Here is a 23,099-nt window from a genome sequence, read left to right as displayed (position 1 = left end):
GGTGTGGGATATATCAGACTGTTACAGTGAGGGATGTGGGATATATCAGAGTTACAGTGAGGGGTGTGGGGTATATCGGAGTGTTGCAGTGAGGGGTGTGGAATATATCAGAGTGTTACAGTGAGGGGTGTGGGATATATCAGAGTGTTACAGTGAGGGGTGTGGGGTATATCAGAGTGTTGCAGTGAGGGGTGTGGGGTATATCAGAGTGTTACAGTGAGGGGTGTGGGGTATATCAGAGTGTTACAGTGAGGGGTGTGGGATATATCAGAGTGTTACAGTGAGGGGTGTGGGGTATATCAGAGTGTTACAGTGAGGGGTGTGGGTATATCAGAGTGTTACAGTGAGGGGTGTGGGATATATCAGAGTGTTACAGTGAGGGGTGTGGGATATATCAGAGTGTTACAGTGAGGAGTGTGGGATATATCAGAGTGTTACAGTGAGGGGTGTGGGGTATATCAGAGTGTTACAGTGAGGGGTGTGGGGTATATCAGAGTGTTACAGTGAGGGGTGTGGGATATAACAGAGTGTTACAGTGAGGGGTGTGGGGTATATCAGAGTGTTACAGTGAGGGGTGTGGGATATATCAGAGTGTTACAGTGAGGGGTGTAGGGTATATCAGAGTGTTACAGTGAGGGGTGTGGGATATATCAGAGTGTTACATTGAGGGGTGTGGGGTATATCAGAGTGTTACAGTGAGGGGTGTGGGGTATATCAGAGTGTTACAGTGAGGGGTGTGGGGTATATCAGAGTGTTACAGTGAGGGGTGTGGGATATATCAGAGTGTTACAGTGAGGGGTGTGGGATATATCAGAGTGTTACAGTGAGGGGTGTGGGATATATCAGAGTGTTACAGTGAGGGGTGTGGGATATATCAGAGTGTTACAGTGAGGGGTGTGGGGTATATCAGAGTGTTACAGTGAGGGGTGTGGGATATATCAGAGTGTTACAGTGAGGGGTGTGGGATATATCAGAGTGTTACAGTGAGGGGTGTGGGATATATCAGAGTGTTACAGTGAGGGGTGTGGGGTATATCAGAGTGTTACAGTGAGGGGTGTGGGATATATCAGTGTTACAGTGAGGGGTGTGGGATATATCAGAGTGTTACAGTGAGGGGTGTGGGATATATCAGAGTGTTACAGTGAGGGGTGTGGGGTATATCAGAGTGTTACAGTGAGGGGTGTGGGATATATCAGAGTGTTACAGTGAGGGGTGTGGGGTATATCAGAGTGTTACAGTGAGGGTTGTGGGGTATATCAGAGTGTTACAGTGAGGGGTGTGGGATATATCAGAGTGTTACAGTGAGGGGTGTGGGATATATCAGTGTTACAGTGAGGGGTGTGGGATATATCAGAGTGTTACAGTGAGGGGTGTGGGATATATCAGAGTGTGACAGTGAGGGGTGTGGGGTATATCAGAGTGTTACAGTGAGGGGTCTGGGGTATATCAGAGTGTTACAGTGAGGGGTGTGGGATATATCAGAGTGTTACAGTGAGGGGTGTGGGGTATATCAGAGTGTTACAGTGAGGGGTGTGGGGTATATCAGAGTGTTACAGTGAGGGGTGTGGGATATATCAGAGTGTTACAGTGAGGGGTGTGGGATATATCAGTGTTACAGTGAGGGGTGTGGGATATATCAGAGTGTTACAGTGAGGGGTGTGGGATATATCAGAGTGTTACAGTGAGGGGTGTGGGGTATATCAGAGTGTTACAGTGAGGGGTGTGGGATATATCAGAGTGTTACAGTGAGGGGTGTGGGGTATATCAGAGTGTTACAGTGAGGGGTGTGGGGTATATCAGAGTGTTACAGTGAGGGGTGTGGGGTATATCAGAGTGTTACAGTGAGGGGTGTGGGGTATATCAGAGTGTTACAGTGAGGGGTGTGGGGTATATCAGAGTGTTACAGTGAGGGGTGTGGGATATATCAGAGTGTTACAGTGAGGGGTGTGGGATATATCAGAGTGTTACAGTGAGGGGTGTGGGATATATCAGAGTGTTACAGTGAGGGGTGTGGGATATATCAGAGTGTTACAGTGAGGGGTGTGGGATATATCAGAGTGTTACAGTGAGGAGTGTGGGATATATCAGAGTGTTACAGTGAGGGGTGTGGGATATATCAGAGTGTTACAGTGAGGGGTGTGGGATATATCAGAGTGTTACAGTGAGGGGTGTGGGATATATCAGTGTTACAGTGAGGGGTGTGGGATATATCAGAGTGTTACAGTGAGGGGTGTGGGGTATATCAGAGTGTTACAGTGAGGGGTGTGGGATATATCAGTGTGTTACAGTGAGGGGTGTGGGGTATATCAGAGTGTTACAGTGAGGGGTGTGGGGTATATCAGAGTGTTACAGTGAGGGGTGTGGGGTATATCAGAGTGTTACAGTGAGGGGTGTGGGATATATCAGAGTGTTACAATGAGGAGTGTGGGATATATCAGAGTGTTACAGTGAGGGGTGTGGGGTATATCAGAGTGTTACAGTGAGGGGTGTGGGGTATATCAGAGTGTTACAGTGAGGGGTGTGGGATATAACAGAGTGTTACAGTGAGGGGTGTGGGGTATATCAGAGTGTTACAGTGAGGGGTGTGGGATATATCAGAGTGTTACAGTGAGGGGTGTAGGGTATATCAGAGTGTTACAGTGAGGGGTGTGGGATATATCAGAGTGTTACAGTGAGGGGTGTGGGGTATATCAGAGTGTTACAGTGAGGGGTGTGGGATATATCAGAGTGTTACAGTGAGGGGTGTGGGATATATCAGAGTGTTACAGTGAGGGGTGTGGGATATATCAGAGTGTTACAGTGAGGGGTGTGGGATATATCAGAGTGTTACAGTGAGGGGTGTGGGATATATCAGAGTGTTACAGTGAGGGGTGTGGGATATATCAGAGTGTTACAGTGAGGGGTGTGGGGTATATCAGAGTGTTACAGTGAGGGGTGTGGGATATATCAGAGTGTTACAGTGAGGGGTGTGGGATATATCAGAGTGTTACAGTGAGGGGTGTGGGATATATCAGAGTGTTACAGTGAGGGGTGTGGGGTATATCAGAGTGTTACAGTGAGGGGTGTGGGATATATCAGTGTTACAGTGAGGGGTGTGGGATATATCAGAGTGTTGCAGTGAGGGGTGTGGGATATATCAGAGTGTTACAGTGAGGGGTGTGGGATATATCAGAGTGTTACAGTGAGGGGTGTGGGATATATCAGAGTGTTACAGTGAGGGGTGTGGGGTATATCAGAGTGTTACAGTGAGGGTTGTGGGGTATATCAGAGTGTTACAGTGAGGGGTGTGGGATATATCAGAGTGTAACAGTGAGGGGTGTGGGATATATCAGTGTTACAGTGAGGGGTGTGGGATATATCAGAGTGTTACAGTGAGGGGTGTGGGATATATCAGAGTGTTACAGTGAGGGGTGTGGGGTATATCAGAGTGTTACAGTGAGGGGTGTGGGATATATCAGAGTGTTACAGTGAGGGGTGTGGGGTATATCAGAGTGTTACAGTGAGGGGTGTGGGGTATATCAGAGTGTTACAGTGAGGGGTGTGGGATATATCAGAGTGTTACAGTGAGGGGTGTGGGATATATCAGTGTTACAGTGAGGGGTGTGGGATATATCAGAGTGTTACAGTGAGGGGTGTGGGATATATCAGAGTGTTACAGTGAGGGGTGTGGGGTATATCAGAGTGTTACAGTGAGGGGTGTGGGATATATCAGAGTGTTACAGTGAGGGGTGTGGGGTATATCAGAGTGTTACAGTGAGGGGTGTGGGGTATATCAGAGTGTTACAGTGAGGGGTGTGGGGTATATCAGAGTGTTACAGTGAGGGGTGTGGGGTATATCAGAGTGTTACAGTGAGGGGTGTGGGGTATATCAGAGTGTTACAGTGAGGGGTGTGGGATATATCAGAGTGTTACAGTGAGGGGTGTGGGATATATCAGTGTTACAGTGAGGGGTGTGGGATATATCAGAGTGTTACAGTGAGGGGTGTGGGGTATATCAGAGTGTTACAGTGAGGGGTGTGGGGTATATCAGAGTGTTACAGTGAGGGGTGTGGGATATATCAGTGTGTTACAGTGAGGGGTGTGGGGTATATCAGAGTGTTACAGTGTGGGGTGTGGGGTATATCAGAGTGTTACAGTGAGGGGTGTGGGGTATATCAGAGTGTTACAGTGAGGGGTGTGGGATATATCAGAGTGTTACAGTGAGGAGTGTGGGATATATCAGAGTGTAACAGTGAGGGGTGTGGGGTATATCAGAGTGTTACAGTGAGGGGTGTGGGGTATATCAGAGTGTTACAGTGAGGGGTGTGGGATATAACAGAGTGTTACAGTGAGGGGTGTGGGGTATATCAGAGTGTTACAGTGAGGGGTGTGGGATATATCAGAGTGTTACAGTGAGGGGTGTGGGATATATCAGAGTGTTACAGTGAGGGGTGTGGGATATATCAGAGTGTTACAGTGAGGGGTGTGGGATATATCAGAGTGTTACAGTGAGGGGTGTGGGATATATCAGAGTGTTACAGTGAGGGGTGTGGGATATATCAGAGTGTTACAGTGAGGGGTGTGGGATATATCAGAGTGTTACAGTGAGGGGTGTGGGGTATATCAGAGTGTTACAGTGAGGGGTGTGGGATATATCAGAGTGTTACAGTGAGGGGTGTGGGGTATATCAGAGTGTTACAGTGAGGGGTGTGGGATATATCAGTGTTACAGTGAGGGGTGTGGGATATATCAGAGTGTTACAGTGAGGGGTGTGGGATATATCAGAGTGTTACAGTGAGGGGTGTGGGATATATCAGAGTGTTACAGTGAGGGGTGTGGGATATATCAGAGTGTTACAGTGAGGGGTGTGGGGTATATCAGAGTGTTACAGTGAGGGTTGTGGGGTATATCAGAGTGTTACAGTGAGGGGTGTGGGATATATCAGAGTGTTACAGTGAGGGGTGTGGGGTATATCAGAGTGTTACAGTGAGGGGTGTGGGGTATATCAGAGTGTTACAGTGAGGGGTGTGGGGTATATCAGAGTATTACAGTGAGGGGTGTGGGATATATCAGAGTGTTACAGTGAGGGGTGTGGGATATATCAGAGTGTTACAGTGAGGGGTGTGGGATATATCAGAGTGTTACAGTGAGGGGTGTGGGATACATCAGAGTGTTACAGTGAGGGGTGTGGGATATATCAGAGTGTTACAGTGAGGGGTGTGGGATATATCAGAGTGTTACAGTGAGGAGTGTGGGATATATCAGAGTGTTACAGTGAGGGGTGTGGGATATATCAGAGTGTTACAGTGAGGGGTGTGGGATATATCAATGTTACAGTGAGGGGTGTGGGATATATCAGAGTGTTACAGTGAGGGGTGTGGGATATATCAGAGTGTTACAGTGAGGGGTGTGGGGTATATCAGAGTGTTACAGTGAGGGGTGTGGGATATATCAGTGTGTTACAGTGAGGGGTGTCGGATATATCAGAGTGTTACAGTGAGGGGTGTGGGATATATCAGAGTGTTACAGTGAGGGGTGTGGGATATATCAGACTGTTACAGTGAGGGATGTGGGATATATCAGAGTTACAGTGAGGGGTGTGGGGTATATCGGAGTGTTGCAGTGAGGGGTGTGGGATATATCAGAGTGTTACAGTGAGGGGTGTGGGATATATCAGAGTGTTACAGTGAGGGGTGTGGGGTATATCAGAGTGTTGCAGTGAGGGGTGTGGGGTATATCAGAGTGTTACAGTGAGGGGTGTGGGGTATATCAGAGTGTTACAGTGAGGGGTGTGGGATATATCAGAGTGTTACAGTGAGGGGTGTGGTGTATATCAGAGTGTTACAGTGAGGGGTGCGGGGTATATCAGAGTGTTGCAGTGAGGGGTGTGGGATATATCAGAGTGTTACAGTGAGTGGTGTGGGGTATATCAGAGTGTTACAGTGAGGGGTGTGGGGTATATCAGAGTGTTACAGTGAGGGGTGTGGGATATATCAGAGTGTTACAGTGAGGGGTGTGGTGTATATCAGAGTGTTACAGTGAGGGGTGCGGGGTATATCAGAGTGTTGCAGTGAGGGGTGTGGGATATATCAGAGTTACAGTGAGGGGTGTGGGGTATATCAGAGTGTTACAGTGAGGGGTGCGGGGTATATCAGAGTGTTACAGTGAGGGGCGTGGGATATATCAGAGTTACAGTGAGGGGTGTGGGGTATATCGGAGTGTTGCAGTGAGGGGTGTGGGATATATCAGAGTGTTACAGTGAGGGGTGTGGGATATATCAGAGTGTTACAGTGAGGGGTGTGGGATATATCAGAGTGTTACAGTGAGGGGTGTGGGATATATCAGAGTGTTACAGTGAGGGGTGTGGGATATATCAGAGTGTTACAGTGAGGGGTGTGGGATATATCAGAGTGTTACAGTGAGGAGTGTGGGATATATCAGAGTGTTACAGTGAGGGGTGTGGGATATATCAGAGTGTTACAGTGAGGGGTGTGGGATATATCAGAGTGTTACAGTGAGGGGTGTGGGATATATCAGTGTTACAGTGAGGGGTGTGGGATATATCAGAGTGTTACAGTGAGGGGTGTGGGGTATATCAGAGTGTTACAGTGAGGGGTGTGGGGTATATCAGAGTGTTACAGTGAGGGGTGTGGGATATATCAGTGTGTTACAGTGAGGGGTGTGGGGTATATCAGAGTGTTACAGTGAGGGGTGTGGGGTATATCAGAGTGTTACAGTGAGGGGTGTGGGGTATATCAGAGTGTTACAGTGAGGGGTGTGGGATATATCAGAGTGTTACAGTGAGGAGTGTGGGATATATCAGAGTGTTACAGTGAGGGGTGTGGGATATATCAGAGTGTTACAGTGAGGGGTGTGGGATATATCAGAGTGTTACAGTGAGGGGTGTGGGATATATCAGAGTGTTACAGTGAGGGGTGTGGGATATATCAGAGTGTTACAGTGAGGGGTGTGGGATATATCAGAGTGTTACAGTGAGGGGTGTGGGGTATATCAGAGTGTTACAGTGAGGGGTGTGGGATATATCAGAGTGTTACAGTGAGGGGTGTGGGATATATCAGAGTGTTACAGTGAGGGGTGTGGGATATATCAGAGTGTTACAGTGAGGGGTGTGGGGTATATCAGAGTGTTACAGTGAGGGGTGTGGGGTATATCAGAGTGTTACAGTGAGGGGTGTGGGATATATCAGAGTGTTACAGTGAGGGGTGTGGGATATATCAGAGTGTTACAGTGAGGGGTGTGGGATATATCAGAGTGTTACAGTGAGGGGTGTGGGATACATCAGAGTGTTACAGTGAGGGGTGTGGGATATATCAGAGTGTTACAGTGAGGGGTGTGGGATATATCAGAGTGTTACAGTGAGGAGTGTGGGATATATCAGAGTGTTACAGTGAGGGGTGTGGGATATATCAGAGTGTTACAGTGAGGGGTGTGGGGTATATCAGAGTGTTACAGTGAGGGGTGTGGGGTATATCAGAGTGTTACAGTGAGGGGTGTGGGGTATATCAGAGTGTTACAGTGAGGGGTGTGGGGTATATCAGAGTGTTACAGTGAGGGGTGTGGGATATATCAGAGTGTTACAGTGAGGAGTGTGGGATATATCAGAGTGTTACAGTGAGGGGTGTGGGATATATCAGAGTGTTACAGTGAGGGGTGTGGGATATATCAGAGTGTTACAGTGAGGGGTGTGGGATATATCAGTGTTAGAGTGAGGGGTGTGGGATATATCAGAGTGTTACAGTGAGGGGTGTGGGATATATCAGAGTGTTACAGTGAGGGGTGTGGGGTATATCAGAGTGTTACAGTGAGGGGTGTGGGATATATCAGTGTGTTACAGTGAGGGGTGTCGGATATATCAGAGTGTTACAGTGAGGGGTGTGGGATATATCAGAGTTACAGTGAGGGGTGTGGGGTATATCGGAGTGTTGCAGTGAGGGGTGTGGGATATATCAGAGTGTTACAGTGAGGGGTGTGGGATATATCAGAGTGTTACAGTGAGGGGTGTGGGGTATATCAGAGTGTTGCAGTGAGGGGTGTGGGGTATATCAGAGTGTTACAGTGAGGGGTGTGGGGTATATCAGAGTGTTACAGTGAGGGGTGTGGGGTATATCAGAGTGTTACAGTGAGGGGTGTGGGATATATCAGAGTGTTACAGTGAGGGGTGTGGGATATATCAGAGTGTTACAGTGAGGAGTGTGGGATATATCAGAGTGTTACAGTGAGGGGTGTGGGGTATATCAGAGTGTTACAGTGAGGGGTGTGGGATATATCAGAGTGTTACAGTGAGGGGTGTGGGGTATATCAGAGTGTTGCAGTGAGGGGTGTGGGGTATATCAGAGTGTTACAGTGAGGGGTGTGGGGTATATCAGAGTGTTACAGTGAGGGGTGTGGGGTATATCAGAGTGTTACAGTGAGGGGTGTGGGATATATCAGAGTGTTGCAGTGAGGGGTGTGGGATATATCAGAGTTACAGTGAGGGGTGTGGGGTATATCAGAGTGTTACAGTGAGGGGTGCGGGGTATATCAGAGTGTTACAGTGAGGGGCGTGGGATATATCAGAGTTACAGTGAGGGGTGTGGGGTATATCGGAGTGTTGCAGTGAGGGGTGTGGGATATATCAGAGTGTTACAGTGAGGGGTGTGGGATATATCAGAGTGTTACAGTGAGGGGTGTGGGATATATCAGAGTGTTACAGTGAGGGGTGTGGGATATATCAGAGTGTTACAGTGAGGGGTGTGGGATATATCAGAGTGTTACAGTGAGGGGTGTGGGATATATCAGAGTGTTACAGTGAGGGGTGTGGGATATATCAGAGTGTTACAGTGAGGAGTGTGGGATATATCAGAGTGTTACAGTGAGGGGTGTGGGATATATCAGAGTGTTACAGTGAGGGGTGTGGGATATATCAGAGTGTTACAGTGAGGGGTGTGGGATATATCAGTGTTACAGTGAGGGGTGTGGGATATATCAGAGTGTTACAGTGAGGGGTGTGGGGTATATCAGAGTGTTGCAGTGAGGGGTGTGGGGTATATCAGAGTGTTACAGTGAGGGGTGTGGGATATATCAGTGTGTTACAGTGAGGGGTGTGGGATATATCAGAGTGTTACAGTGAGGGGTGTGGGATATATCAGAGTGTTACAGTGAGGGGTGTGGGATATATCAGAGTGTTACAGTGAGGGGTGTGGGATATATCAGAGTGTTACAGTGAGGGGTGTGGGATATATCAGAGTGTTACAGTGAGGAGTGTGGGATATATCAGAGTGTTACAGTGAGGGGTGTGGGATATATCAGAGTGTTACAGTGAGGGGTGTGGGATATATCAGAGTGTTACAGTGAGGGGTGTGGGATATATCAGTGTTACAGTGAGGGGTGTGGGATATATCAGAGTGTTACAGTGAGGGGTGTGGGGTATATCAGAGTGTTACAGTGAGGGGTGTGGGGTATATCAGAGTGTTACAGTGAGGGGTGTGGGATATATCAGTGTGTTACAGTGAGGGGTGTGGGGTATATCAGAGTGTTACAGTGAGGGGTGTGGGATATATCAGAGTGTTACAGTGAGGAGTGTGGGATATATCAGAGTGTTACAGTGAGGGGTGTGGGGTATATCAGAGTGTTACAGTGAGGGGTGTGGGGTATATCAGAGTGTTACAGTGAGGGGTGTGGGATATAACAGAGTGTTACAGTGAGGGGTGTGGGGTATATCAGAGTGTTACAGTGAGGGGTGTGGGATATATCAGAGTGTTACAGTGAGGGGTGTAGGGTATATCAGAGTGTTACAGTGAGGGGTGTGGGATATATCAGAGTGTTACAGTGAGGGGTGTGGGATATATCAGAGTGTTACAGTGAGGGGTGTGGGATATATCAGAGTGTTACAGTGAGGGGTGTGGGATATATCAGAGTGTTACAGTGAGGGGTGTGGGGTATATCAGAGTGTTACAGTGAGGGGTGTGGGATATATCAGAGTGTTACAGTGAGGGGTGTGGGATATATCAGTGTTACAGTGAGGGGTGTGGGATATATCAGAGTGTTACAGTGAGGGGTGTGGGATATATCAGAGTGTTACAGTGAGGGGTGTGGGGTATATCAGAGTGTTACAGTGAGGGGTGTGGGATATATCAGAGTGTTACAGTGAGGGGTGTGGGGTATATCAGAGTGTTACAGTGAGGGTTGTGGGGTATATCAGAGTGTTACAGTGAGGGTTGTGGGGTATATCAGAGTGTTACAGTGAGGGGTGTGGGATATATCAGAGTGTTACAGTGAGGGGTGTGGGGTATATCAGAGTGTTACAGTGAGGGGTGTGGGATATATCAGAGTGTTACAGTGAGGGGTGTGGGGTATATCAGAGTGTTACAGTGAGGGTTGTGGGGTATATCAGAGTGTTACAGTGAGGGGTGTGGGATATATCAGAGTGTTACAGTGAGGGGTGTGGGATATATCAGTTTTACAGTGAGGGGTGTGGGATATATCAGAGTGTTACAGTGAGGGGTGTGGGATATATCAGAGTGTTACAGTGAGGGGTGTGGGGTATATCAGAGTGTTACAGTGAGGGGTGTGGGATATATCAGAGTGTTACAGTGAGGGGTGTGGGGTATATCAGAGTGTTACAGTGAGGGGTGTGGGGTATATCAGAGTGTTACAGTGAGGGGTGTGGGGTATATCAGAGTGTTACAGTGAGGGGTGTGGGATATATCAGAGTGTTACAGTGAGGGGTGTGGGATATATCAGAGTGTTACAGTGAGGGGTGTGGGATATATCAGAGTGTTACAGTGAGGGGTGTGGGATACATCAGAGTGTTACAGTGAGGGGTGTGGGATATATCAGAGTGTTACAGTGAGGGGTGTGGGATATATCAGAGTGTTACAGTGAGGAGTGTGGGATATATCAGAGTGTTACAGTGAGGGGTGTGGGATATATCAGAGTGTTACAGTGAGGGGTGTGGGATATATCAGAGTGTTACAGTGAGGGGTGTGGGATATATCAGAGTGTTACAGTGAGGGGTGTGGGATATATCAGACTGTTACAGTGAGGGATGTGGGATATATCAGAGTTACAGTGAGGGGTGTGGGGTATATCGGAGTGTTGCAGTGAGGGGTGTGGGATATATCAGAGTGTTACAGTGAGGGGTGTGGGATATATCAGAGTGTTACAGTGAGGGGTGTGGGGTATATCAGAGTGTTGCAGTGAGGGGTGTGGGGTATATCAGAGTGTTACAGTGAGGGGTGTGGGGTATATCAGAGTGTTACAGTGAGGGGTGTGGGGTATATCAGAGTGTTACAGTGAGGGGTGTGGGATATATCAGTGTTACAGTGAGGGGTGTGGGATATATCAGAGTGTTACAGTGAGGAGTGTGGGATATATCAGAGTGTTACAGTGAGGAGTGTGGGATATATCAGAGTGTTACAGTGAGGGGTGTGGGGTATATCAGAGTGTTACAGTGAGGGGTGTGGGATATATCAGAGTGTTACAGTGAGGGGTGTGGTGTATATCAGAGTGTTACAGTGAGGGGTGCGGGGTATATCAGAGTGTTGCAGTGAGGGGTGTGGGATATATCAGAGTTACAGTGAGGGGTGTGGGGTATATCAGAGTGTTACAGTGAGGGGTGCGGGGTATATCAGAGTGTTACAGTGAGGGGTGTGGGATATATCAGAGTGTTACAGTGAGGGGTGTGGGGTATATCGGAGTGTTGCAGTGAGGGGTGTGGGATATATCAGAGTGTTACAGTGAGGGATGTGGGGTATATCAGAGTGTTACAGTGAGGGGTGTGGGATATATCGGAGTGTTGCAGTGAGGGGTGTGGGGTATATCAGAGTGTTACAGTGAGGGGTGTGGGGTATATCAGTGTGTTACAGTGAGGGGTGTGGGGTATATCAGAGTGTTACAGTGAGGGGTGTGGGATATATCAGAGTGTTACAGTGAGGGGTGTGGGGTATATCAGAGTGTTACAGTGAGGGGTGTGGGGTATATCAGAGTGTCACAGTGAGGGGTGTGGGATATATCAGAGTGTTACAGTGAGGGGTGTGGGATATATCAGAGTGTTACAGTGAGGGGTGTGGGATATATCAGAGTGTTACAGTGAGGGGTGTGGGGTATATCAGAGTGTTACAGTGAGGGGTGTGGGATATATCAGTGTTACAGTGAGGGGTGTGGGATATATCAGAGTGTTACAGTGAGGGGTGTGGGATATATCAGAGTGTTACAGTGAGGGGTGTGGGGTATATCAGAGTGTTACAGTGAGGGGTGTGGGATATATCAGAGTGTTACAGTGAGGGGTGTGGGGTATATCAGAGTGTTACAGTGAGGGTTGTGGGGTATATCAGAGTGTTACAATGAGGGGTGTGGGATATATCAGAGTGTTACAGTGAGGGGTGTGGGATATATCAGTGTTACAGTGAGGGGTGTGGGATATATCAGAGTGTTACAGTGAGGGGTGTGGGATATATCAGAGTGTTACAGTGAGGGGTGTGGGGTATATCAGAGTGTTACAGTGAGGGGTGTGGGATATATCAGAGTGTTACAGTGAGGGGTGTGGGGTATATCAGAGTGTTACAGTGAGGGGTGTGGGGTATATCAGAGTGTTACAGTGAGGGGTGTGGGGTATATCAGAGTGTTACAGTGAGGGGTGTGGGATATATCAGAGTGTTACAGTGAGGGGTGTGGGATATATCAGAGTGTTACAGTGAGGGGTGTGGGATATATCAGAGTGTTACAGTGAGGGGTGTGGGATACATCAGAGTGTTACAGTGAGGGGTGTGGGATATATCAGAGTGTTACAGTGAGGGGTGTGGGATATATCAGAGTGTTACAGTGAGGAGTGTGGGATATATCAGAGTGTTACAGTGAGGGGTGTGGGATATATCAGAGTGTTACAGTGAGGGGTGTGGGATATATCAGAGTGTTACAGTGAGGGGTGTGGGATATATCAGAGTGTTACAGTGAGGGGTGTGGGATATATCAGTGTTACAGTGAGGGGTGTGGGATATATCAGAGTGTTACAGTGAGGGGTGTGGGATATATCAGAGTGTTACAGTGAGGGGTGTGGGATATATCAGAGTGTTACAGTGAGGGGTGTGGGATATATCAGAGTGTTACAGTGAGGGGTGTGGGATATATCAGAGTGTTACAGTGAGGGGTGTGGGGTATATCAGAGTGTTACAGTGAGGGGTGTGGGATATATCAGTGTGTTACAGTGAGGGGTGTCGGATATATCAGAGTGTTACAGTGAGGGGTGTGGGATATATCAGAGTGTTACAGTGAGGGGTGTGGGATATATCAGACTGTTACAGTGAGGGATGTGGGATATATCAGAGTTACAGTGAGGGGTGTGGGGTATATCGGAGTGTTGCAGTGAGGGGTGTGGGATATATCAGAGTGTTACAGTGAGGGGTGTGGGATATATCAGAGTGTTACAGTGAGGGGTGTGGGGTATATCAGAGTGTTGCAGTGAGGGGTGTGGGGTATATCAGAGTGTTACAGTGAGGGGTGTGGGGTATATCAGAGTGTTACAGTGAGGGGTGTGGGGTATATCAGAGTGTTACAGTGAGGGGTGTGGGATATATCAGAGTGTTACAGTGAGGGGTGTGGGATATATCAGAGTGTTACAGTGAGGAGTGTGGGATATATCAGAGTGTTACAGTGAGGAGTGTGGGATATATCAGAGTGTTACAGTGAGGGGTGTGGGGTATATCAGAGTGTTACAGTGAGGGGTGTGGGATATATCAGAGTGTTACAGTGAGGGGTGTGGTGTATATCAGAGTGTTACAGTGAGGGGTGCGGGGTATATCAGAGTGTTGCAGTGAGGGGTGTGGGATATATCAGAGTTACAGTGAGGGGTGTGGGGTATATCAGAGTGTTACAGTGAGGGGTGCGGGGTATATCAGAGTGTTACAGTGAGGGGCGTGGGATATATCAGAGTTACAGTGAGGGGTGTGGGGTATATCGGAGTGTTGCAGTGAGGGGTGTGGGATATATCAGAGTGTTACAGTGAGGGGTGTGGGATATATCAGAGTGTTACAGTGAGGGGTGTGGGGTATATCGGAGTGTTGCAGTGAGGGGTGTGGGATATATCAGAGTGTTACAGTGAGGGATGTGGGGTATATCAGAGTGTTACAGTGAGGGGTGTGGGATATATCGGAGTGTTGCAGTGAGGGGTGTGGGGTATATCAGAGTGTTACAGTGAGGGGTGTGGGGTATATCAGTGTGTTACAGTGAGGGGTGTGGGGTATATCAGAGTGTTACAGTGAGGGGTGTGGGATATATCAGAGTGTTACAGTGAGGGGTGTGGGGTATATCAGAGTGTTACAGTGAGGGGTGTGGGGTATATCAGAGTGTTACAGTGAGGGGTGTGGGATATATCAGAGTGTTACAGTGAGGGGTGTGGGATATATCAGAGTGTTACAGTGAGGGGTGTGGGGTATATCAGAGTGTTACAGTGAGGGGTGTGGGATATATCAGAGTGTTACAGTGAGGGGTGTGGGATATATCAGAGTGTTACAGTGAGGGGTGTGGGATATATCGGAGTGTTACAGTGAGGGGTGTGGGGTATATCAGAGTGTAACAGTGAGGGGTGTGGGGTATATCAGAGTGTTACAGTGAGGGGTGTGGGATATATCAGAGTGTTACAGTGAGGGGTGTGGGGTATATCAGAGTGTTACAGTGAGGGGTGTGGGATATATCAGAGTGTTACAGTGAGGGGTGTGGGGTATATCAGAGTGTTACAATGAGGGGTGTGGGATATATCAGAGTGTTACAGTGAGGGGTGTGGGATATATCAGAGTGTTGCAGTGAGGGGTGTGGGATATATCAGAGTGTTACAGTGAGGGGTGTGGGGTATATCAGAGTGTTACAGTGAGGGGTGTGGGGTATATCAGAGTGTTACAGTGAGGGGTGTGGGATATATCAGAGTGTTACAGTGAGGGGTGTGGGGTATATCAGAGTGTTACAGTGAGGGGTGTGGGATATATCAGAGTGTTACAGTGAGGGGTGTGGGGTATATCAGAGTGTTACAGTGAGGGGTGTGGGATATATCAGAGTGTTACAGTGAGGGGTGTGGGATATATCAGAGTGTTACAGTGAGGGGTGTGGGATATATCAGAGTGTTACAGTGAGGGGTGTGGGATATATCAGAGTGTTACAGTGAGGGGTGTGGGATATATCAGAGTGTTACAGTGAGGGGTGTGGGGTATATCAGAGTGTTACAGTGAGGGGTGTGGGATATATCAGAGTGTTACAGTGAGGGGTGTGGGATATATCAGAGTGATACAGTGAGGGGTGTGGGATATATCAGAGTGTTACAGTGAGGGGTGTGGGATATATCAGAGTGTTACAGTGAGGGGTGTGGGGTATATCAGAGTGTTACAGTGAGGGGTGTGGGATATATCAGAGTGTTACAGTGAGGGGTGTGGGATATATCAGAGTGTTACAGTGAGGGGTGTGGGGTATATCAGAGTGTTACAGTGAGGGGTGTGGGATATATCAGAGTGTTACAGTGAGGGGTGTGGGATATATCAGAGTGTTACAGTGAGGGGTGTGGGATATATCAGAGTGTTACAGTGAGGGGTGTGGGATATATCAGAGTGTTACAGTGAGGGGTGTGGGGTATATCAGAGTGTTACAGTGAGGGGTGTGGGATATATCAGAGTGTTACAGTGAGGGGTGTGGGATATATCAGAGTGTTACAGTGAGGGGTGTGGGGTATATCAGAGTGTTACAGTGAGGGGTGTGGGATATATCAGAGTGTTACAGTGAGGGGTGTGGGATATATCAGAGTGATACAGTGAGGGGTGTGGGATATATCAGAGTGTTACAGTGAGGGGTGTGGGATATATCAGAGTGTTACAGTGAGGGGTGTGGGGTATATCAGAGTGTTACAGTGAGGGGTGTGGGATATATCAGAGTGTTACAGTGAGGGGTGTGGGATATATCAGAGTGTTACAGTGAGGGGTGTGGGATATATCAGAGTGTTACAGTGAGGGGTGTGGGATATATCAGAGTGTTACAGTGAGGGGTGTGGGATATATCAGTGTGTTACAGTGAGGGGTGTGGGATATATCAGAGTGTTACAGTGAGGGGTGTGGGGTATATCAGAGTGTTACAGTGAGGGGTGTGGGATATATCAGAGTGTTACAGTGAGGGGTGTGGGGTATATATGAAGTGTGTGAACTCAATACCTCTGTCCCGTCGTGTTGGGGGTCAGTTCCCGGTTTTCTGGCTGTGTTCTGGCCTCAGTCCCGTGTCCCTCAGTCCCCGTCTCCAGCGCTGGACTCCGATTGGTGCCGATGGGAGCCGGCTGTCCGGGGCTAACGTTTGCTGTCGATCCTGTCAGCGAATCACGGGGCGCACTGTGAGTCACGCTCGCCGGTCACACCAAGATGGCCGCCCAGCCCAGGGAGCTCCCGGGCCACAGGTCCCGACCTTTGACCTCTTGGCCCCCGGTGTGGCCTCTGGGGTGAGGGAGGGTCAATTCAGCCCTGGTTCCTGCTCCTCATCACTGTCCCGCTGACTCCAGCCGGGGGGGGGAGGAGGACAAGATCGGGCCCGGCCCCCGCCAGGCCGACCCAGCACAGGCCGAATATGAAGCCTGGGCCTTTCCTGCTGGGTGTTTGACTTCAGAAACCAAACTGACGGTGGAGACAGGCCATCACCGCCCCCCGCCCTGGCCCCCCCACCACAACCCTTCTCTGCTCACCTGTCGGGAGGGAAGTCCCTTCCAGCCGGCCGCCTCCGATCGATCTGTCTTCCGCCTCCCCTGACCCCTTCTCCAGGTTGTGCAGAGACTTGCTGCGTTGGGGGCTCCTCAGCGTGAGGGGGGTCAGGGGTGGGGGTCAGGGGGGGGCTTCTGCCGCTGTCCACCGGGATAATGGGGGGCACTGGCGTTCCATAATAGTTACCTGGCAACGCAGAAGACTTCCTGTTAAATATGGAGGGGGGGGCCGAGGGCCGCAGGAGGGGGGGGGGGGCCGAGGGCCGCAGGAGGGGGGGGGGGGGGGGCCGAGGGCCGCAGGAGGGGGGGGGGGGCCGAGGGCCGCAGGAGGGGGGGGGGGGCCGAGGGCCGCAGGAGGGGGGGGGGGGCCGAGGGCCGCAGGAGGGGGGGGGGGGCCGAGGGCCGCAGGAGGGGGGGGGGGCCGAGGGCCGCAGGAGGGGGGGGGGGGCCGAGGGCCGCAGGAGGGGGGGGGGGGGCCGAGGGCCGCAGGAGGGGGGGGGGGCCGAGGGCCGCAGGAGGGGGGGGGGGCCGAGGGCCGCAGGAGGGGGGGGGGGCCGAGGGCCGCAGGAGGGGGGGGGGGCCGAGGGCCGCAGGAGGGGGGGGGGCCGAGGGCCGCAGGAGGGGGGGGGCCGAGGGCCGCAGGAGGGGGGGGGCCGAGGGCCGCAGGAGGGGGGGGGCCGAGGGCGACAGGGAACCTGAACGAGTCTCCCTACACTGCACAATACAGAGTAAAGCTCCTTCCGAGTGCTCGGTACAAGATTGGGAGGGGGCACGGCCTGCGATTTCCACCCCGCCCTCACGCCCCCTCCTCAATCCCACCCCCAACTCTTTCCCCCCTCACTGATTCCCAGGGCTACCTCGAACCACCTCGCTGGTCTGCTGATATTCCGAGGGACAGCGCCGAGAGCCAACTCCATCCCTGTCTCTTCCCCCCTTTCCCACCCCCTCCCCAACTCTCGCCCGATCTCCCCCGCCCAACAAATCCCTCGAATCGTGCCCAGAGCCTCCTCCTCCACTTCCCGGTCGAATAGCTCGGCCAGGCGCTCTCTTTCTGGGCGTGGGCGGGTGAGAATAACGGAGGTGTCGGTCAGCGGAACCATCGAGGGAGTTGGGTCGAGCGGTCTCCAGGAAACCGGGAGGGAGGGCGGGGGCCTGGCCTGTTCCAATCCGAAAGCTCGGTCAAAGAGGTCGGTCTCAAGGAGCGTCTTAAAGGAGGAGAGAGAGAGGCGGAGAGGTTTAGGGAGGGAATTCCAGAGCTCAGGGCCCGGGCTGAAGGCACGGCCGCCAATGGCGGAGCGATGGGAGCCGGGGATGGACGAGAGGCCGGAATTGGAGGAGCACAGAGATCTCGGAGGGTTGTAGGGGCTGGAGGAGGTTCCAGAGATAGGGAGGGAGGGGGCGAGGGCCACGGAGGGATTTGAAGACGAGGGTGAGAATTTCAAACGCAGATGGGGTCTGATCAAGGCCCCCCCCCCCCCGCCCGGCCCCTTTAACAGGAGGCGCACAGCAAATCACCCTCAAACCCGCCACTTTCCAAGAGGCCTCCGGCCCTCTCGAGGGCCTGGAACTCCGACAGGTTGACAAAGTGGTAGTCGACCCCGGGGATCTCGTCGTGCCGAGGGGCCCTCATCGTGCCTGAGGGGAGCAAGAGCGGGAGAAAGTCAATCAATTTACGTTCGCCAGAAGAAAGAAAGAACAAAGTCGCCCCGGGGAGGGGGGGGCTGACCTTTCACCTCGGGGTGACCGAATCGGTGCCTCTCGACCCCGCTGTCCGAGGACGGGGCGGGAAATCAGTCCCATTGGACCCCACGGCACCAAATTCAGATCAAACCCCGTGATCCAGGCCCCGACACTCCCCCCCACCCCCCCCCGGTACTGAGGGAGCGCCGCACTGTCGGAGGGGCCGTCTTTTGGGATGAGACGTGAAACCGAGGCCCCCCGTCTGCCCCTCTCAGGTGGGACGTCAAAGATCCCACGGCCGCTATTGGAGGAAGAGCAGAGGGGGAGGGGGGAGGGGGAGGGGGGCGAGGGGGGGGGGGGGGGGGGGAGTTCTCCCCGGGGTCCTGGGGCCGAGAATTATCCCTCGACCAACATCACTAAAGAAAAACCAGATGATCTGGTCATTTATCACATCGCTGTTTGTGGGATCTTGCTGTGCACAAATTGGCTGCTGCGTTTCCCACATTACAACAGTGAGCACACTTCAAAAAATACTTTACTGGCTGTGATTATCGGGGCTCGAGTCTCTGGAGTGGGGGCTCGAACCCTCGACCGTCTGACTCCGAGGGGGGAGAGAAACCCACTGGGGTATGAGTGACCCCCTCACCCTACGACTGACCCCTCACCCCCACAGAATGACCCTCCACTCCACAGTCTGACCACTCTGCACTCAGACTGACCCCTCGCCCCCCCGCCCCCTACAGACTGACCCCTCACCCCCTACAGACTGACCCCCCGCCCCCGACAGACTGACCCCTCGCCCCCCCCGACAGACCGACCCCTCGCCCCCCGACAGACCGACCCCTCGCCCCCCGACAGACCGACCCCTCGCCCCCCCCGACAGACTGACCCCTCGCCCCCCCCCGACAGACTGACCCCTCGCCCCCCGCCCCCGAAAGACCGACCCCTCGCCCCCCCCCGACAGACTGACCCCTCGCCCCCCGCCCCCGAAAGACCGACCCCTCGCCCCCCCCGACAGACTGACTCCTCGCCCCCCCCCGACAGACTGACCCCTCGCCCCCCACCCCCGACAGACTGACCCCTCGCCCCCCCCGACAGACTGACCCCTCGCCCCCACCCCCGACAGACCGACCCCTCGCCCCCCCCCCCCCGACAGACCGACCCCTCGCCCCCCCCCCCCGACAGACCGACCCCTCGCCCCCCCCGACAGACCGACCCCTCGCCCCCCCCCCGACAGACCGACCCCTCGCCCCCCCCCGACAGACTGACCCCTCGCCCCCCCCCGACAGACTGACCCCTCGCCCCCGACAGACTGACCCCTCGCCCCCGACAGACTGACCCCTCGCCCCCCCCGACAGACTGACCCCTCGCCCCCCGCCCCCGAAAGACCGACCCCTCGCCCCCCCCCGACAGACTGACCCCTCGCCCCCGACAGACTGACCCCTCGCCCCCCCCGACAGACTGACCCCTCGCCCCCCGCCCCCGAAAGACCGACCCCTCGCCCCCCCCCGACAGACTGACCCCTCGCCCCCGACAGACTGACCCCTCGCCCCCCCCGACAGACTGACCCCTCGCCCCCCGCCCCCGAAAGACCGACCCCTCGCCCCCCCCCGACAGACTGACCCCTCGCCCCCCGCCCCCGAAAGACCGACCCCTCGCCCCCCCCCGACAGACTGACCCCTCGCCCCCCCCCCGACAGACTGACCCCTCGCCCCCCACCCCCGACAGACTGACCCCTCGCCCCCCCCGACAGACTGACCCCTCGCCCCCCCCCCCGACAGACTGACCCCTCGCCCCCACCCCCGACAGACCGACCCCTCGCCCCCCCCCCCCCGACAGACCGACCCCTCGCCCCCCCCGACAGACTGACCCCTCGCCCCCCCCCCGACAGACCGACCCCTCGCCCCCCCCCGACAGACTGACCCCTCGCCCCCCCCCCGACAGACTGACCCCTCGCCCCCCCCCCGACAGACTGACCCCTCGCCCCCGACAGACTGACCCCTCGCCCCCGACAGACTGACCCCCCGCCCCCAGACAGACTGACCCCTCCCCCCAGACAGACTGACCCCTCCCCCCAGACAGACTGACCCCTCCCCCCCGACAGACTGACCCCTCCCCCCCCCGACAGACTGACCCCTCACCCTCGCCCCCGACAGACTGACCCCTCGCCCTCGCCCCCGACAGACTGACCCCTCGCCCCCCCGCCCCCGACAGACTGACCCCTCGCCCCCGACAGACCGACCCCTCGCCCCCGACAGACCGACCCCTCGCCCCCGACAGACCGACCCCTCGCCCCCGACAGACCGACCCCTCGCCCCCGACAGACCGACCCCTCGCCCCCGACAGACCGACCCCTCGCCCCCGACAGACCGACCCGTCGCCCCCGACAGACTGACCCGTCGCCCCCGACAGACTGACCCCACGCCCCCGACAGACTGACCCCTCGCCCCCGACAGACTGACCCCTCGCCCCCGACAGACTGACCCCTCACCCCCGACAGACTGACCCCTCACCCCCCTCCGAGGACAGACCCCTCCCCCCTCCCCGAGTCTCTGTCCAGCGGGGAGTTTGATGCAGTGCTGTTTTAATCTCACTGCCAAATCATCAGCACCTCACACATGCTGAGAGGACTCTCAGACGGTCCTGTCTGTGTCTGGTTACGGAGCGGGGCCGGAGAACGAGCAGGCCCCAGGCCTGTGTTCCAGGCATGTCGTGTGGAGGACACTCACAGCTGGGTGAGGCTGAGCAGAGGGAGTTGGACACGGTCCAGGGGCCCCGGCTGTCTCAATCAATAACCGAGTCTGTTTGTCCAGGGCGGGTACAGCACAGTCACAGGGACTGACAAAACTCATCGACACCTCCCGGGGCAGGTACAGGGTTAGATACAGAGTAAAGCTCCCTCTACACTGTCCCATCAAACACTCCCGGGGCAGGTACAGGGTTAGATACAGAGTAAAGCTCCCTCTACACTATCCCATCAAACACTCCCAGGGCAGGTACAGGGTTAGATACAGAGTAAAGCTCCCTCTACACTATCCCATCAAACACTCCCAGGGCAGGTACAGGGTTAGATACAGAGTAAAGCTCCCTCTACACTGTCCCATCAAACACTCCCAGGGCAGGTACAGGGTTAGATACAGAGTAAAGCTCCCTCTACACTGTCCCATCAAACACTCCCAGGGCAGGTACAGGGTTAGATACAGAGTAAAGCTCCCTCTACACTGTCCCATCAAACACTCCCAGGGCAGGTACAGGGTTAGATACAGAGTAAAGCTCCCTCTACACTGTCCCATCAAACACTCCCAGGGCAGGTACAGGGTTAGATACAGAGTAAAGCTCCCTCTACACTGTCCCATCAAACACTCCCAGGGCAGGTACAGGGTTAGATACACAGTAAAGCTCCCTCTGCACTGTCCCGTCAAACACTCCCAGGGCAGGTACAGGGTGAGATACAGAGTAAAGCTCCCTCTACACCGTCCCGTCAAACACTCCCAGGGCAGGTACAGGGTGAGATACAGAGTAAAGCTCCCTCTACACCGTCCCGTCAAACACTCCCAGGGCAGGTACAGGGTTAGATACAGAGTAAAGCTCCCTCTACACTGTCCCATCAAACACTCCCAGGGCAGGTACAGGGTTAGATACAGAGTAAAGCTCCCTCTACACTGTCCCATCAAACACTCCCAGGGCAGGTACAGGGTTAGATACAGAGTAAAGCTCCCTCTGCACTGTCCCGTCAAACACTCCCAGGGCAGGTACAGGGTTAGATACAGAGTAAAGCTCCCTCTACACTGTCCCATCAAACACTCCCAGGGCAGGTACAGGGTTAGATACAGAGTAAAGCTCCCTCTACACTGTCCCATCAAACACTCCCAGGGCAGGTACAGGGTTAGATACAGAGTAAAGCTCCCTCTACACTGTCCCATCAAACACTCCCAGGGCAGGTACAGGGTTAGATACAGAGTAAAGCTCCCTCTGCACTGTCCCGTCAAACACTCCCAGGGCAGGTACAGGGTTAGATACAGAGTAAAGCTCCCTCTACACTGTCCCATCAAACACTCCCAGGGCAGGTACAGGGTTAGATACAGAGTAAAGCTCCCTCTACACTGTCCCATCAAACACTCCCAGGGCAGGTACAGGGTTAGATACAGAGTAAAGCTCCCTCTACACTGTCCCATCAAACACTCCCAGGGCAGGTACAGGGTTAGATACAGAGTAAAGCTCCCTCTACACTGTCCCATCAAACACTCCCGGGGCAGGTACAGGGTTAGATACAGAGTAAAGCTCCCTCTACACTGTCCCATCAAACACTCCCAGGGCAGGTACAGGGTCAGATACAGAGTAAAGCTCCCTCTACACTGTCCCATCAAACACTCCCAGGGCAGGTACAGGGTTAGATACAGAGTAAAGCTCCCTCTACACTGTCCCATCAAACACTCCCGGGGCAGGTACAGGGTTAGATACAGAGTAAAGCTCCCTCTACACTGTCCCATCAAACACTCCCGGGGCAGGTACAGGGTTAGATACAGAGTAAAGCTCCCTCTACACTGTCCCATCAAACACTCCCAGGGCAGGTACAGGGTTAGATACAGAGTAAAGCTCCCTCTACACTGTCCCATCAAACACTCCCAGGGCAGGTACAGGGTTAGATACAGAGTAAAGCTCCCTCCACACTGTCCCATCAAACACTCCCAGGGCAGGTACAGGGTTAGATACAGAGTAAAGC

General features: G+C 53.1%; 1 protein-coding gene across 5 annotated transcripts in view; it reads right to left on the bottom strand.

The window, feature by feature from the left end:
- LOC137318089 (membrane-associated guanylate kinase, WW and PDZ domain-containing protein 2-like) overlaps window positions 1–23,099 on the bottom strand; it is a 51,800-nt gene that overhangs the window by 7,315 nt on the left and 21,386 nt on the right. For 4 of the 5 annotated variants that reach the window (XM_067981062.1, XM_067981058.1, XM_067981059.1 and 1 more), the window contains 2 exons: window positions 18,212–18,331; window positions 16,682–16,883 (listed from right to left, as the gene is read on the bottom strand). In XM_067981062.1, coding sequence (XP_067837163.1) covers window positions 16,682–16,883; window positions 18,212–18,331 — 322 coding nt within the window. The remainder of the gene's footprint in view (window positions 1–16,681; window positions 16,884–18,211; window positions 18,332–23,099) is intronic. The other variant, XM_067981061.1, reaches the window with a different exon arrangement.

This window comes from Heptranchias perlo, unplaced genomic scaffold (genome assembly GCF_035084215.1).
Source record: "Heptranchias perlo isolate sHepPer1 unplaced genomic scaffold, sHepPer1.hap1 HAP1_SCAFFOLD_648, whole genome shotgun sequence".
NCBI lineage: Eukaryota > Metazoa > Chordata > Chondrichthyes > Hexanchiformes > Hexanchidae > Heptranchias > Heptranchias perlo.
The sequence above is the reverse complement of the archived record's forward strand: the minus strand, read 5'-3'. Positions and strand labels throughout refer to the sequence as shown.